At 35.9% G+C, this 14,756-nt stretch overlaps 1 protein-coding gene across 2 annotated transcripts in view; it reads right to left on the reverse strand.

The window, feature by feature from the left end:
* SNX2 (sorting nexin 2) overlaps window positions 1-14,756 on the reverse strand; it is a 70,382-nt gene that overhangs the window by 33,356 nt on the left and 22,270 nt on the right. For both annotated transcript variants that reach the window (XM_006167477.3, XM_006167476.3), the window contains exons 2-5: window positions 11,666-11,783; window positions 4,650-4,813; window positions 1,885-1,951; window positions 1,698-1,741 (exon numbers count right to left, since the gene is read on the reverse strand). In XM_006167477.3, the coding sequence (XP_006167539.1) occupies window positions 1,698-1,741; window positions 1,885-1,951; window positions 4,650-4,813; window positions 11,666-11,783 (393 nt within the window). The remainder of the gene's footprint in view (window positions 1-1,697; window positions 1,742-1,884; window positions 1,952-4,649; window positions 4,814-11,665; window positions 11,784-14,756) is intronic.

Raw genomic sequence — 14,756 nt, forward strand, 5'->3', positions numbered from 1 at the left:
AATTGTTTAGAAGTTAATGTCACACACTCATAAATACACACATTGGTGTACCTTGCAAGAATGCAGAGTATATAACTAACGTTGCACGTAGATTTTTAATAACTATATAAAGCCTAAATCAAAATGTTCATTATACAAACAAGGTGACAAAAAGTTTTTTCTTTATTCTATTCTTGACTCATCTCATCCTCCACTGTATGTTTATGCTAACATTCTCAGATCTCCTTTTGAGCTTTAGTAACGCAATATATTCAAATGTTCAAGGGACACCTCCACTTAAATCTCACTGGTAACTCAAACTCATCATATTTTCCCCTGCTGAGACAAAAGTTCCATGAAAGAAGGGCACTTATAGAATATACTGTTTATCACCACACCCTTGTGCTTGCAACAGCACCTAATACCATGGTAGGTGTTTAATAAATAGCTAGCTGTCCAATGAATGAACAAATCTTACCTCCATCTTCACTATTTTCCTTCTCATGCTGCCTTTCTCATGGATCTCTCCTACTACAACTAACTTCCTCACAATTATCCTCCTTTTTCATCCATACATATAAGTTCTATTGATTTTTATTTCCTACATAATTCAATAAACAATTCGTTTTGCTCACTTTCAAAACTGTTTCACAGTATAAATTATTTTTCACAGCTAGGATTGTTGCAACAGACTCTTTTAAGATTTGAAGGCCTACAATCCTTTAAAAGTTGCGGTGGCCTCTTACATGGAAATCCTGACTTGTATTTTTTTTTTTTTTGGAGAGATTTTCGCTATAGGGCGCGTGCGCTCACCAGACAGAGAGAGACATAGAGACAGAAAGCGAGAAATCACCCCCCAGGGGTGATGGTCACGCCACAATCCCTTCTCCTTCATTCTCCTCTTGGGATCTTGGGCACACACGCATATGCACTCGGCGTGAGTTTTAAGCCACCAGGTCTGGGACGCAAACCGCGGTCGACTACGTGGGAGGCCGAGCAACACAGCCATTACGCTAACTGCTGGTTCCCCTGACTTGTATTTTGACCCTCCAAATTCATAATGAGGCCAGACAGCTATTTCTAAAACAAAAATCTAATTGTGCTACACTCCTGATTGAACCTCTTTATTGGCTCTCCATTATACTTAGAATGAAGATGATTTCTTTTCCTTTTTTTTTCTGAACAGTCCTACTGCAGTAGAGGATGATTTCTTAATGTGACTATACATAACGCAGAGGCTACTGCCACACAATTCAACCATGAACCACTTCTTACAGATCCTAGAAAGTGCAATGCTTTCTTGACTTTTGGCTTTCACGCAAACAAATCCTTTTTACCTGCAACAAGTATTTTTCTCTTTTCTTTCCACCATTGCTTAATCAGTCCCCTTCCCTTTATCTGGCTTAGATACTACTTTTGCAGGAAGCCTTTCCTGACCCCTCAGGTCTAGCTTAGATCCCTTCTCACATACACTCAGAACACTTTACCTGTCTAATCACTCCTAAGTCACTGAAACTACTTCCTGGCAATCTTTATGAAGACAGGGATCACTTCCATATTAATCACTGTTGTATCCTCATAGTACGCATATTGAGGAATCATTATCTGGTTTTTACACAAGGTTCTGCTACGTTTCACAGACTGGCTTCCAAATCATGACTCTTCTGCCAGGCTTTCTAGTAGCTGAAAATATAGGACTTCACTACCATGCAACTTACCTTTGTTGTTACTCTGTATGCCATGTAAGCATTCATGCCATCACCTGTGAGGAAAGGCAAAAAATACTATTAGAAATCACATGCTTGAACATAAAAGCACCATTTTAATATTGTAATAATGCATGTAATGGAAAACATCCAAACTACTCAAAAGAAGGAGTACAAATCAGAATAAATAACAACTCACCAACTTTCTCTGGATCTGATACACCAATTTCTATATCAAAAATATCTCCATTTGCATCTTCTTCAATCTATAAAGTATAATTTTGAGGGTATTAAAAAGATTAAAATTTACATTGTTTTCATCATACTAATGATGATTTTTATCATCTACTTTCTACTAGGGTCATTGTCAAATAAATAATTTTAAAACTACTCAGCACTCCGTTTCTGAAAAACAATAAAAGCTATCACATTTTCTGACTATGTAAAAATAAAAAAAAAATACAAAAATAATAGGAAAAGGATCATTTGAAGATATAATAGAAAATCTTGTGCTCTTTGGATCGATCCTCAGAGAAAAAACATTTTGGGGGATTTTGTTGTTGTTTTTCTATAAACTGAAACTTCAGATTTAGATGATTAAAATAATTACTTTTAACATCAGCATTTTCAAATTGCATCACTACTCTTTAATAACCAAGAGATAATCATTACTTTCACCAGTAGAATCTTAACATTCTTACAGAAATCACAATACTTAAAAGCCACTTGAACATCATAATTTCTGTAATTACCTAATAAACTCGTGTTCTTAAACCCAACGAAAGCACTATAAAGCATGATGACAAGAACAGTTAAGTGGGGAAAAATGATAACCTAAAAGACTACAGAGAAGGTCTTTTTAATGCCATTATTAATAAGCAATTTGAGTAATGGCTTTGCAGGAAAGGTCTTTTATCCTCACAAAGTATGGACAGTAAATCTTGCAAATTTTTTCAGGACAATGTTAATAGTCTAAGACTATATAAAAGTGAGTTTTTCTAACCATAATCTTTTTTTCAGAGTTGCCTTCTTACATAAAATGCTTTTAAGTAAACCATTTTTGAATTATAAAATAATACAGAGAAGTATATAAATTATAAGAGTACCGGGCCAGCTGGTTACACAGTGGTTAGGAGGGCTTCAAGCTATATGGCCGACTGTGTGGTTCAAGTCCTAGACCCCAGGACTTGAAAAACACACAGAGAGCATGTGTTACATGTTCAAGATCTCCATGCCCAAGATCTCCATAGAATAACAGGAGAGAAGGGACTGCACCGTGGCCACCCACCTCAGACGGAGACTTCTCCTTTTCCCTCTCTCTCTGGTGAGAGCATGCACCCTATGGCAATCAATCAATTATAAGGATATAAACTTTCTTAGAGTAAAAACATTATTTGTAACCAGAACCCAGTTAAGAAGCAAATACCATCATCACTACCCAGAAGGTCCTTGGGTGCTTCCCCTCTAGTCCCAGCCCATCTTTCGCCCTGCCAGAGAAGGTATTATCCTGATCTCTAATACTGTACAAGAGTTGAATCTGTTTATAAAGTTCACACAACATAATCATACATTAAGTACTCTTTCATGGCTTGCTTCTTTTCCTTAATAATAGTATATTTAAGAGATTATTCACATTTTCGTATGTGGTTCTTCTTCTTATGTTTTTTTTTTTTTAATTTATCAGAGTGCACGTGTGTTCATCAGAGAGGGGTGAAGAAAGCACCCCACAATGGGGTGCAGTCATTCCACAATTCCTTTTCTTCCATTTCTCTATCCTGTTGGGATCCGGAGTATGTACACATGCCTGGTGTGTTTTTCAAGTTGCTAGGGTCAGGATTTTAACTGTGTAGAAGGCCATGTGGGATCCAGCTCCCTTAGCTACTTGGCCATGGGGCCGGCCCTAGGATTATTTAATCATGGTCACTTCAATGATATATTTCATGAATCTAATTGACAGTTAAAATAACCTCCATATTCTCTCCCAAATTTACCTATCAGTTCTACTACCAAATCATGAGAATGTATCTTTAAATGATACATATCTCTACCTTATAAAAATAAAGGCTAGATAGCAGCCTATAATTATCAATAATATCTACTATATATTGGCTGGTCCCATGGCTGGATTATTAAGGGAACCAGATCTCACATGGCTGACATATGGTTTGAATCTGGATCCCAGCAGCTTAGAAAACATGCTGAGCGTGTGTGCATGCCCCAAAACCTGACAGGGTGGAGAAATGGATGAGAAGGGATCGTGGCATGACCAGGCCCAATAAGGGGTTGCTTTCTCTTTTTTGCTGTCTCTTACCTGGCGAGTGCATACACCCTCTGGCAAACTAAAAAAAAACAAACGAAAAAAACTCATACGTTCAACACATAAATTACTTACTCAAAATACCATTTTACTAAGATTAACAGTTTTCAAAGCATTTTCATCCATCATCTTATCTGACCAACATAGGAAAAGAGAGGCACATATTATCATCAAAAGATCAAAAACAACAAACTCTAGATGGTAAGTGATAACACAGGAGTGGTGGATGTAAAATTAGAAGCCAGGATCTTCCAACTTCTTTAGTCTACTGTTTTGTTTCTTTTTGTTTGTTTGTTTTTAATTTGTTTTAGGGCATATGCACTTATTGAGGAGAGGGAGAGAGAAAGAGAAAAAGCACCCTCCAGGAGGGATGGCCATGCTACAATCTCTCCTCTTCCATTCTCCTGTTAGGATTATGGGAACATGTACTTATGCACCCAGTGTTTTGCAAGTCGCTAGGTCTGGGACTTGAACTGTGTAGTCAGGTATATGGGATCCAGTTGCCTTAACCACCACACTACCAGCTGGTCCAATGTTCTTTTATTTAAATGTTAAAAGCCTTTGATTAGGAATAATCATAATATTGGGTGAAGAACAAAAGATGTATTATTTACGTATTAATTTATAACACAAACATTCTCCCATACCTCCTCTCTGGATCTATCAAAGATCACTGGAGCAGACATACTCTTTGATTCAATTCTAGGAGCATTGAGTGCTGTAGGGGTGACAGGCGTGACAGCAGGAGAAGGTTCGGAGGAGAGGATAGGTTCCCTTTCTGGGCTATCCAAGGAAACTTCTTCTGTGGCTTCTAGACACAAATTGAACACGTTAGTTGAGGACACTGGCAACAAACTCCCAAAATTCTATACAGCAGTTAAAGAATTATGAAAAATATTTTTATAGTATTCCTAGACAAATATCAAAATGATGTTATTTTAAAATAACAATTACAAAAGAATTTCATATATCTTTCCTTAGTTGTTTATCATAACATTAAAACCAACAATAACTTTGTTGGTTTTAGGAAGAATCCTATTAAGCTAATTTAATTATCTATGCTATGGCAGGGATAAGGCTAGGAGAAAAGCAATGAGGTGGCTAATTCCACATTAATTTGTGTTTGGATTGGTAATATATCTCATACTTGTAGTAACTTACCTCCCAAATATTTTATTATTTGGGCTAACATTATGATTACTTCATAAATACAAACACAAGTTTCATGGCAGAAAGCTGCCCAAACTATCCCAATTGAGACTAACAATTTGTTATGGAAAAGCCACAAAATTAGTAATCTAAAGCAATTAATTGCCAAAGATTACTGGATATTAGTTAAATACACAAAAATAACACAAAGCAAATACGTGTTTAGGTTTTAATTTAAAATACTCATTCACTTGAAAAACCTAAAAATAAATATATTTAAAATCAAATCAAACCAAGAAACTGAACATCTACAGGCTATGTAACATTGTGCTAAGTGCAAGGAAGAAACACAAAGAAATGTAAAATATCATACCTGCCCTCAGGGAGTTTATAATCTAGTTGGGAAAACAAGACATAAGCATGTGGAATGTTAAATAATAATAAAAGACTTAAATAATAGCCAAGAGAACAATAAAAAGAATAAGACATTTAATCACTTTGTGAACTACAGAGCAAACACTACAATTTGATTTGAGTTGAGAGATAATACTTTTGACTAGGAAAAAAATCAAGAATAGTTTATAAAACCAATCTGAGAAGATTTAGATAGGTACAGAAATAAAAATGGCACAAGAATACTATGAAAATGGAACAACAGTGTAAGAAAGAAAGAGAGTCAGGAGCATGAAAATTACAACCGGTGGCCATCACATAACCTACAGTGCTGTTGGTCTGTAGAGTGGTTACCAGGAAAAGTAAATTGGGAGTAAGAGAAACAGGATCAGACCTATGGTTTCTAACCTGAGGTTGTCAGATTCTTAGAAGTTTGGAAAGATAGCAATGGTCATATGGGAGCCATTTAAATTTATCTTTTTTTTTTTTTTTTTTTATTTGCTATAGGGCATATGCCCTCACTGAAGAGACAGAGCAAGACAAAGACAGAGAGAGAAAGTGAGAAATCCCTCCCTAGAGGGGATGACCATGTTGTAATCCCTTCTCCATTCTCCTCTGAGATTTTGGGCAAACACATAGAGGTATCTGGTGTGGTTTTCAAGCCACTGGGTCTAGGTCTTGAACCATGATGTTGGCCATGTGGGACCCAGCTGCCCTAATCTCTATGCCATGTGGCTGCCTCTGAGCCATTTTACTTTTAATATACCCCCCCAACACACACACACACAAATAGCAGTAATAGTACATTTAATAAAGATGCACATTGTAATATTTTATCAAGCTATTCTTTTTTAAGAATTATTTTATTGAACTTTATTTCATTCATTCACTCACTCATTCATTTAAATCTGACCAGAGAAAGACAGAGTGAAAGAGCGAGAGAGAGAGAGAAAGCAAGCCACCAGGTCTGGGACTTGAACTATGGTTGGCCATGTGGGAGTCCAGCGCCCTTAACCACTATGTCACCTGCCAGCCCCTATCAAGCTATTCTTACTGGTTATCTCATATTGATAAAATCCTTACTTGGTACAGATATCTTTTATATTTTATATTAAAAATGAAAATTAGTAACTTAATAAAATATTTCAAGCTGTGGTAACCAGAAGAAGGAAAATGGATTATAAATGTTGAAACAGATGACCATATAATGTAACAAACTAAAATCTTACATGCAACTTCAGGCTGTGAAGACTGCTGGCATTTGTTAATATTGTAATTTTTTAAAAAGAAACTAATGAGCAATATGAGAAAATGGAAAAGCAGTATATCAAAACTACAGTATGAGATCTTTAATCCACAAACAATAAGGAAAAAAAAACACCAAAATAAGCAGCAAACAAAACATAAAACTTCTGAAAGGGAAACTTATTGGCAGTAGACCTATAGAAAAAAAAAAAAAAAAGGTTTGGTTGGTGCAGAAGTGAGGTTTTACACTATTGAAATCAGCTGTTTGATATTGGATACACTCTTAAATAAATGTGCTTATGTTACACTTCATTTTCATGTGCATTTATTGCTTTTTTTTATTAATGTGCATTTATCTCCTCTCTTCCTCTTTTTTTTGCCAATGACTTATTACTAGCTGTTTATATGCATTTTAGACAATAGAAATTATGTTAGACAAAAAGCAAATTTGAGAGATTTTTTTATCTGGGTTCAAAAAGGGTTACAGAGCAGCAGAGACAACTCTTAACATCAACAATACATTGGCCCAGGAACTGCTAATGAATGTACAGTGTAGTGGGGGTTCAATTAAGTTTTGCAAAGGAAGCGAGAGCCTTGAAGATGAGGAGCATAGGAGCTGGCCATCGGAAGTTGTCAATGACCAATTGAGAACAAACATCCAAGTTGACCTTCTTCCAACTACAGAAGAAGCTGTCCAAGAACTCAACGTCGACCTTTCTTTATTCGTTCATTACTTGAAGGTGGAAAGGTAAAAAAGCTTGGTAAGTGGGTGTCTCATGAGCTGACAAAAATGTAAAAAAATCATTGTTTTGAAGTGTCATCTTCTCTTTAATTTCCCTATGCAGCAACAACAAACCATTCGATTAGATTATGATATGCCCTGAAAAGTGGATTTTATACAACAATCGGTGATAACCAGCTCAGTGGCTGGACAGAGAAACTTCAAAGCACTTCCAAAAGTCAAACTTGTACCAAAAAATGGTGATAGTCACTGGTGGGGTCTGATCCACTATAGTCTTCTGAATCCCAGAAAACTTACTACACCTCTAAGAAATAAGAGATGCACTGAAAACTGCAATGCCTGTAACTGGCATGGGTCAACAGAAAGGGCCCAATTCTTCTCCATGACAATGTATGACTGCATGATGCACAAGCAACACTTCAAAAGCTGAACAAACTGGACCATGAAGTTTTGCCTCATTTGCCCTATTCACCTCTCCCCTCTTCAAGCATCTCAGTGACTTTTTACAAGGAAAAACACTCCTACAATTAGGATACAGAAGATGCTTTCCAACAACTTATCGAGTCTTAAAGCATACATTTTTATTACAGAGGAATATACAAACTTTTTTCTTGTCAGCCTAATTGTGTTGATTGTGATGGTTCCTATTTTGATTAATAAAGATAGGTTTGACCTAGTTATGATCTAAAATTCAGACCAAAATCACAATTGCTTTTGCACCAGCCTAAGAGACAGTAACTATGAGATACCAGCATAAATAGGGTTATTTTAACTTTTTAGTCACATTTAATTTCATTCATATTAGGTTTTATGTTTCTTGTACTAACAGACTGCTTCATAAATGGTATATGATCTGAAAATAAGAAAGCATCTTAGAAGGAATATGGAAAAGGAAACAGAAAATAAAGGGACAGAGATTAAATTCAGCATATAAATACAGTCTGCCTTAAATTATTTTCATAACTTCTTTTAGCCTAAATAAACTAAAATACTACGAGTTCACGAAGTTTCATTTAAACCAGTCTGAAAGATCAGGAAGAATAGGCACTAAGTATAAAGATTAACTTTTCCTTTAAGGCATCCTTTGAGGATAAGTATAAACTGATTATGTTGATGACAGCTAAGTAATACTTTATTCATATAGTGCCAGAGAATTTTTAAACAAAGGAATATTCACTAAATTTATAGTTAGCACCACTTGCTAAACAGCACAGATGAAATAAGGTAGGTACTATGGCAGAAATAAGTTCTCAAAGTCTAGGGAACTTTCAATATTGGCAATGTGTTCACTCCTACTCCATTATGACAGTTTCCTGAAGTATGTTCCGAGAAGCACTAGTGCAGGACATGATTTACGGTGGACAAGACGGGTTCGGTAGTTGGTGAACACTCTCTAAGTAAGCTAATTACTGTAACATATGTCACAGGTGAACTGTTTCTGGTATACCACTTCTGACATAAACTACTACAAATGTTGCCTAGAACACATTAGTGTACACACCAATATAATCTAATCTTACGGTTTTAAAATCAAAATGATTAGGTCTCTAGAAAAGCATCTACACTATACCCCCTGATATAGGAGAAATAAATCACTTACAAGTTCTCATTATAGGACAATGTTTTTTTCACCATCCTGATAACACATGCTAGTCTCTACTATGGCTTCCCAGAACCATACCTGTCCACAGAAGGAGGAATAACATATCTGTACATGTGTATTAAAAATAAGAGCCAATTGTCAGGGACCAGCAGTTAGCGTAATGGCTATGTCGCTGCACTCCCACGTAGTCAACCACGGTTCACGTCCCGGACCCAGTGGCTTAAACTCACGCCGGGCGCGTGTGCACCCAAGATCCCAAGAGGAGAATGGAGAAGGGATTGTGGCGTGGCCATCCCCTCTCGGGGGGTGATTTCTCGCTTTCTGTCTCTCTGTCTCTCTCTGTCTGATGAGCACACGTATCCTATAGCAAAAAAAAACCTCTCCCCCAAAAAAATAAATAAATAAGAGCCAATTGTAGTAGTAATTCAACCATCCAAATCAATACAAAAGATCAGACTGAATCTTAGAACACCTAATGGTATCACTTCATTATAAAATATAACCGATTTTAAGATTAAAACATAAAGCATAGAAAGTGTTTATATTTATGGTTAAGAAAGGAAAGATATTATGTTTATTTTTTTTAAATTTTTTTTCGAGAGGTTTTTGCTATAGGGCGCGTGTGCTCGCCAGAAAGAGAGAGAGACAGAAAACGAGAAATCACCCCCTAGAGTGGATGACCATGCTGCAATCCCTTCTCCTCCATTCTCCTCTTGGGATCTTGAGCATGCACACGCACCCGGCGTGAGTTTAAGTCACTAGGTCCGGGACTTGAACTGTGGTCAACTACATGAGAATCCAGTGACGTAGCCATTACGCCGATTGCTGGTCCCTTTATTGTTTTGTAGTAACCATCTCTCCTTTATGTTTGTCTAAAGAAAACCCCAGTGACATTGAGTGTTATTTTAATCACAATATTTAGTACAGATTGCTAGATATACTAGAACATTACAAAGATTTTTCTAATGGAGCTAACTTGACAAGTATTATATAGTCCTCATCTCGTTAATTGATTGGCAGTGTGCTCTAAAAAAAAACTTTCCTTGAGCATGCACATACAAAAGTTTTGTTCTTAAGAGTAAGGTTCCAGCATATTCATTTATATCAAATTTGAGGCTGAAGGATTAGAGTCTCCAGTAAAATGAATGATCCAAACCTCTATGTGCAACCCTATACTATTAGAAAAATACACAATTTTAGATTAGTACCCACTTATAAAAAGGACTAGTATCACACACACCCCCCACCAATTTACGAAAGGGTGTTTGCACCACAGAGACATAGAAAAAGAGGGAAAGTGAAGCTCCTCCCCTCCCCTCATGGAGAATAGCCACACTGCAATCCCTTTTCCTCTATTTCTCCTTTTGCATTTTTGGGCATGCGCCTCAAACTGCCAGGTCTGGAACTCCAACCCCACAGTTGCCCATGTAGGATCCAGCTACCTTAACCATCTGGCCACCAGTTGGCTGGGACTAAAGTCATCTTTTAGCTTAAAACACAAATGCCATGAACGAACTTGTAAGAATTGCTGGGAAAAAGTCCATGAAAGTAAACAAAAATGAATTATTATAATATTATAAATTCGGTTAACTAAGATTCTGGCTCAAAGCTATTAAATGTCTTAAGGAAAAAAAGAGAAAACATGATTGGTATTTGCTATCATACTTTTCATTTCTAACGTGATAAATACTATATAAATCTGTATGGTTAAAGCTATTTATATGGAACTAATCAAGTTGGAAACTATATGAATTTTTGTGGTGGGGAATTTTATCTTCAAATTTACTTATATAAAAAATACAAGATGGTTAGAATGCAGAACCATTATAAAAGTTGGGAGAATATTAAATTTTGACTCATTAAAGACAGTACAGGTAAATTAAGCTGTTAAACATATAAAGATTTATATTTTAGAATATAAATCCTAAATAGTAGATTAATACTGTCATTAATTTTAAGGAAAATAATGCTTTTTAATATTGAAACGTGTACCGAAATTTTAACTTAAAATACATGAATTGTTTTGAAGAAAGTTCTTTTTTTACAAAGTTAGAATGGACTTTACCAAATCCTGCCCCTATCTAAAAAATAAATTCCTCAATAATAGATTTACTCACCTAAAAAATGAATTAAAATGGAATAGGTAGCAAATACTGCAGCAATTTATTAAGACAATCAGATGTGAAACATAAAGGATTCTTAAATCCATAGTTTAATTTTACTTCGTTCCATCTTGTAAGTAATTTAAATAATATATAATCACTACTATTTCTCAAAGTATAAATGCCAAACTATTAGTCTTTTGGGTGTAAAAACTGACCAAATAATCAAGGTACATGAACAAGGACCACATTTTTGCTTCTTTTAGTGGTCTGTATTTTTCACAGAGTAATCTAATTGGAAATTCCCTATTCTCCTAAGTTTTTACTAATACTTTACTCAGAATTTCACCTTTGCTTAGAAAATATTTGCAGTCTAACAGGATATAAGTGACAATTGGTTGTTATAAAAAATAAAGATATAACAATTACCTGCAAAAAGATCTTCTCTGTCATCATCTAACACAACTTCTGTGGGTTTTGGGCCATTGGAGTTTGCACTTATATCTTCTGCAGGAAGACTAGCTGGTTCTGGAGATGATGGACTTGACTGTTAAAAGTACAACAGGTAATGGGTTGGCATGCTGTCACTGTGTCTGTATACACTACATAATCATAGAACATTCTCCACAGGAGGAAGGAGCAGGAACATCTCTTTATATGTTCTCTGAAGATAAGAATGAACCAAAACACACTTTTACTCACTATCTTTTAAACAAAACATAAGATTTTGAAAAGAAATGCCTTTTCTAATCATCCTTTTAGAGATACTAATTTGTCATGTTGAGTCATAACTAACAAAAACCAAATTCAATGTTTTACAGTCACATACAGTAAAACCAAAATCAGTTCAAGTCTCTTAATTTTTAAGAATCCATGTGTTGTTTTGGTTGCTGTTATTGCCATGTTTATTTTTCTGGTATGAACATGAAGTATACCCTATAGCAAAAAACAAACAAACAAACAAACCCAACAACAACAAAAAACCTCAAAAAAAAAAAAAGACAAACAAACAATAGTACATGTTCAAGAAGCTCTGAACACTGCTTCATTCTAAGAGAAAAGTTAGGCTCAATTAAGTTAATTAAGAAAATTAAGAAAATTTAGCTAAATTAAGACTAACTATTCAGGTGGCATGGTGGTTAAGGCCACTGGACTCCCATATGGCTGACTATAGTTTGAGTCCCAGACCTGGCAATTTGCTTTCTCACTTTTTCTCTCTCTCTGTCCCTCTCTGGTCAGATTAAAAATAAATAAATAATAAAGTTAAATAAAATAATTATTAAAAAAAGACTAGTTATTCTAAAATTTCTATAGTTTCAAACCAACAAAATGATTTCTAATTACATTTCAATTAAGAACTACTTTTACATTTCTAAACTTTAAAGTATAATAATCAACATAATGAAACCACAGTTGTATGACTTTTAACTTAATTATAGTTTTCTAATAATAGTTAAAAATGATAGTTTTGTTTTTTAGGTGTTTGTCATAGGGTATGTGTGCTTCCTGGAGAGACAGAGAGAAGGAAAATAAGAAATCACCCCATCCAGGGGGTAGGGCCAGGCCACAATCTCTTCTCTTCCATTCCCTCAGGATTTTGGATATGTGTGCAAGCAGGCACACACGCTCAGAATGATTTTCAACCTGCCGGGTTCCAGGACTTGAACTATAGTCAGTCATGTGGCAATCCAACACCTTAACCATCAATCCCTGCCCGCTGGCCCCAAAATCAAGTCTTTTTTAAAAATGCTCTATACTGAAATTAAAGTATAAAATGGAAAAGGAATTGTACTTATTATCAAAAGTGTCAAGTTAAATACTTTTAAAAGAACACTACCTATTTACTTGACTTTTTCAAAAACAAATTTTTTTTTTGAGAGGTTTTCGCTATAGGGCGCGTGCGTTCACCAGACAGACGGAGAGAGACATAGAGACAGAAAGTGAGAAATCACCCCCCAGAGGGGATGGTCACGCCGCAATCCCTTCTCCTCCATTCTCCTCTCGGGATCTTGGGCACGCACACACACGCACCCGGCATGAGTTTTAAGTCACCGGGTCCAGGACGCGAACCGCGGTCGACTACGTGGGAGTCCAGCGACATAGCCATTACGCTAACTGCTGGTTCCCTAAAAACAAAATATTAAGAGATCTATATTTTAATCGATTTTTGGAATTTGTACATATATTTAATTTCCATTAGGAAAAATATTATTTACGCAAAATGTTGGTACATATTCTTCTCCTATATTTCTACCATTCAAATGTAAATACTTTAATTTTCCTCAAGTAAAAGCAGAATCAGATATCTGACATGAGAATTAAATATTTCACATCAGTAAGTAAATACAATTTAACTGGGGGGAAAAAAGAACATTACCGTCAAGCCTAGAAGCTCCTACTCATGCTCCCATCCTGCTGTCTGCCGCATAGGCCTCTACAGCATGGATTATTTTTTTCTGCTTTTGCTTTTCAAAAAAACAGAATCACATTAAACATGTTCCTTTGTGTTCATTTTTATGAGATTTTTTCCTCTATCATTCTGTATAGCAGATCACTCGTTCTCAGGCTGTTTAATATTCTATTGTAGAAATACCACAACTGATTCGTTCAACTACTAATGGATATTTAGGTGGTTATAAGTTTTTTCAATAGTGCTATTATAAACTTTCCACTATTTTAGTGAACACGTGAATAAATTTGTTTGGTATGCAGCCTGGCCCCATCGCCTAGTAGATAAGGGAAACCAGATTCCACCTGAATGACCATGGTTCATGCCCAGCTCTACAGCCTTGAAACTCACGTTGAGATTATGTATGTGAGCACCCAAAGTCACAAAATGATAAGAAAAATGGAGAAGGGACTGCAGTATGACCATACCCCATTGAGAATGTGCTTCCCTATCCCACCCATCACATATGCCCTCTGCCAATTAAAAGAACAAAACAAATTTATTTTGTATAAACCTAAGTGTAGAATAACTAGATTCCCGGGCAGTTAAATGTTTAACTGTGAAAATATTAATAAATAATCTTTTCAAGTGGTTGTGTAATTTCTATTCTCAACAGTGTATGAAAATTTGCTGTCCCACATCCTTATTAACAGTAGGTACAGCTCGTCTTTTTTGTGTTAGCTATTCTGAAGGGTGTAGAGCACATACTTCACTGTGGTTTGAAATTGTGTTTCTTTAATGAATGATGATTCTGAACAATTTTTCATGTTTAACGGCCTTTAGGTATTCCTTTCTGTGAAAAGTCTCTTTAAGTGTCTTTTTGTATCATTCTTACTGATTCGTAGGCATTTTTATTTTTAAGAGAGATTTTGGCTATAGGGTGCATGTACTCACCAAAGAGACAGAGAGAGACAGAGACAGAAAGTGAGAAATCATCCCCCCTGGGGGGGAACTGCCGCACTGCAATACCTTCTCCTCCATTCTCCTCTCAGGATCTTGGGCACGCATGAACATGTGCCTCATTTGAGTTTTATGTCGCCAGGTCTGGGTCTTGAACCACAGTTGACTCCA

Source organism: Tupaia chinensis, unplaced genomic scaffold (assembly GCF_000334495.1).
Source record: "Tupaia chinensis unplaced genomic scaffold, TupChi_1.0 Scaffold144806_1, whole genome shotgun sequence".
In the NCBI taxonomy this organism is placed as follows: domain Eukaryota; kingdom Metazoa; phylum Chordata; class Mammalia; order Scandentia; family Tupaiidae; genus Tupaia; species Tupaia belangeri.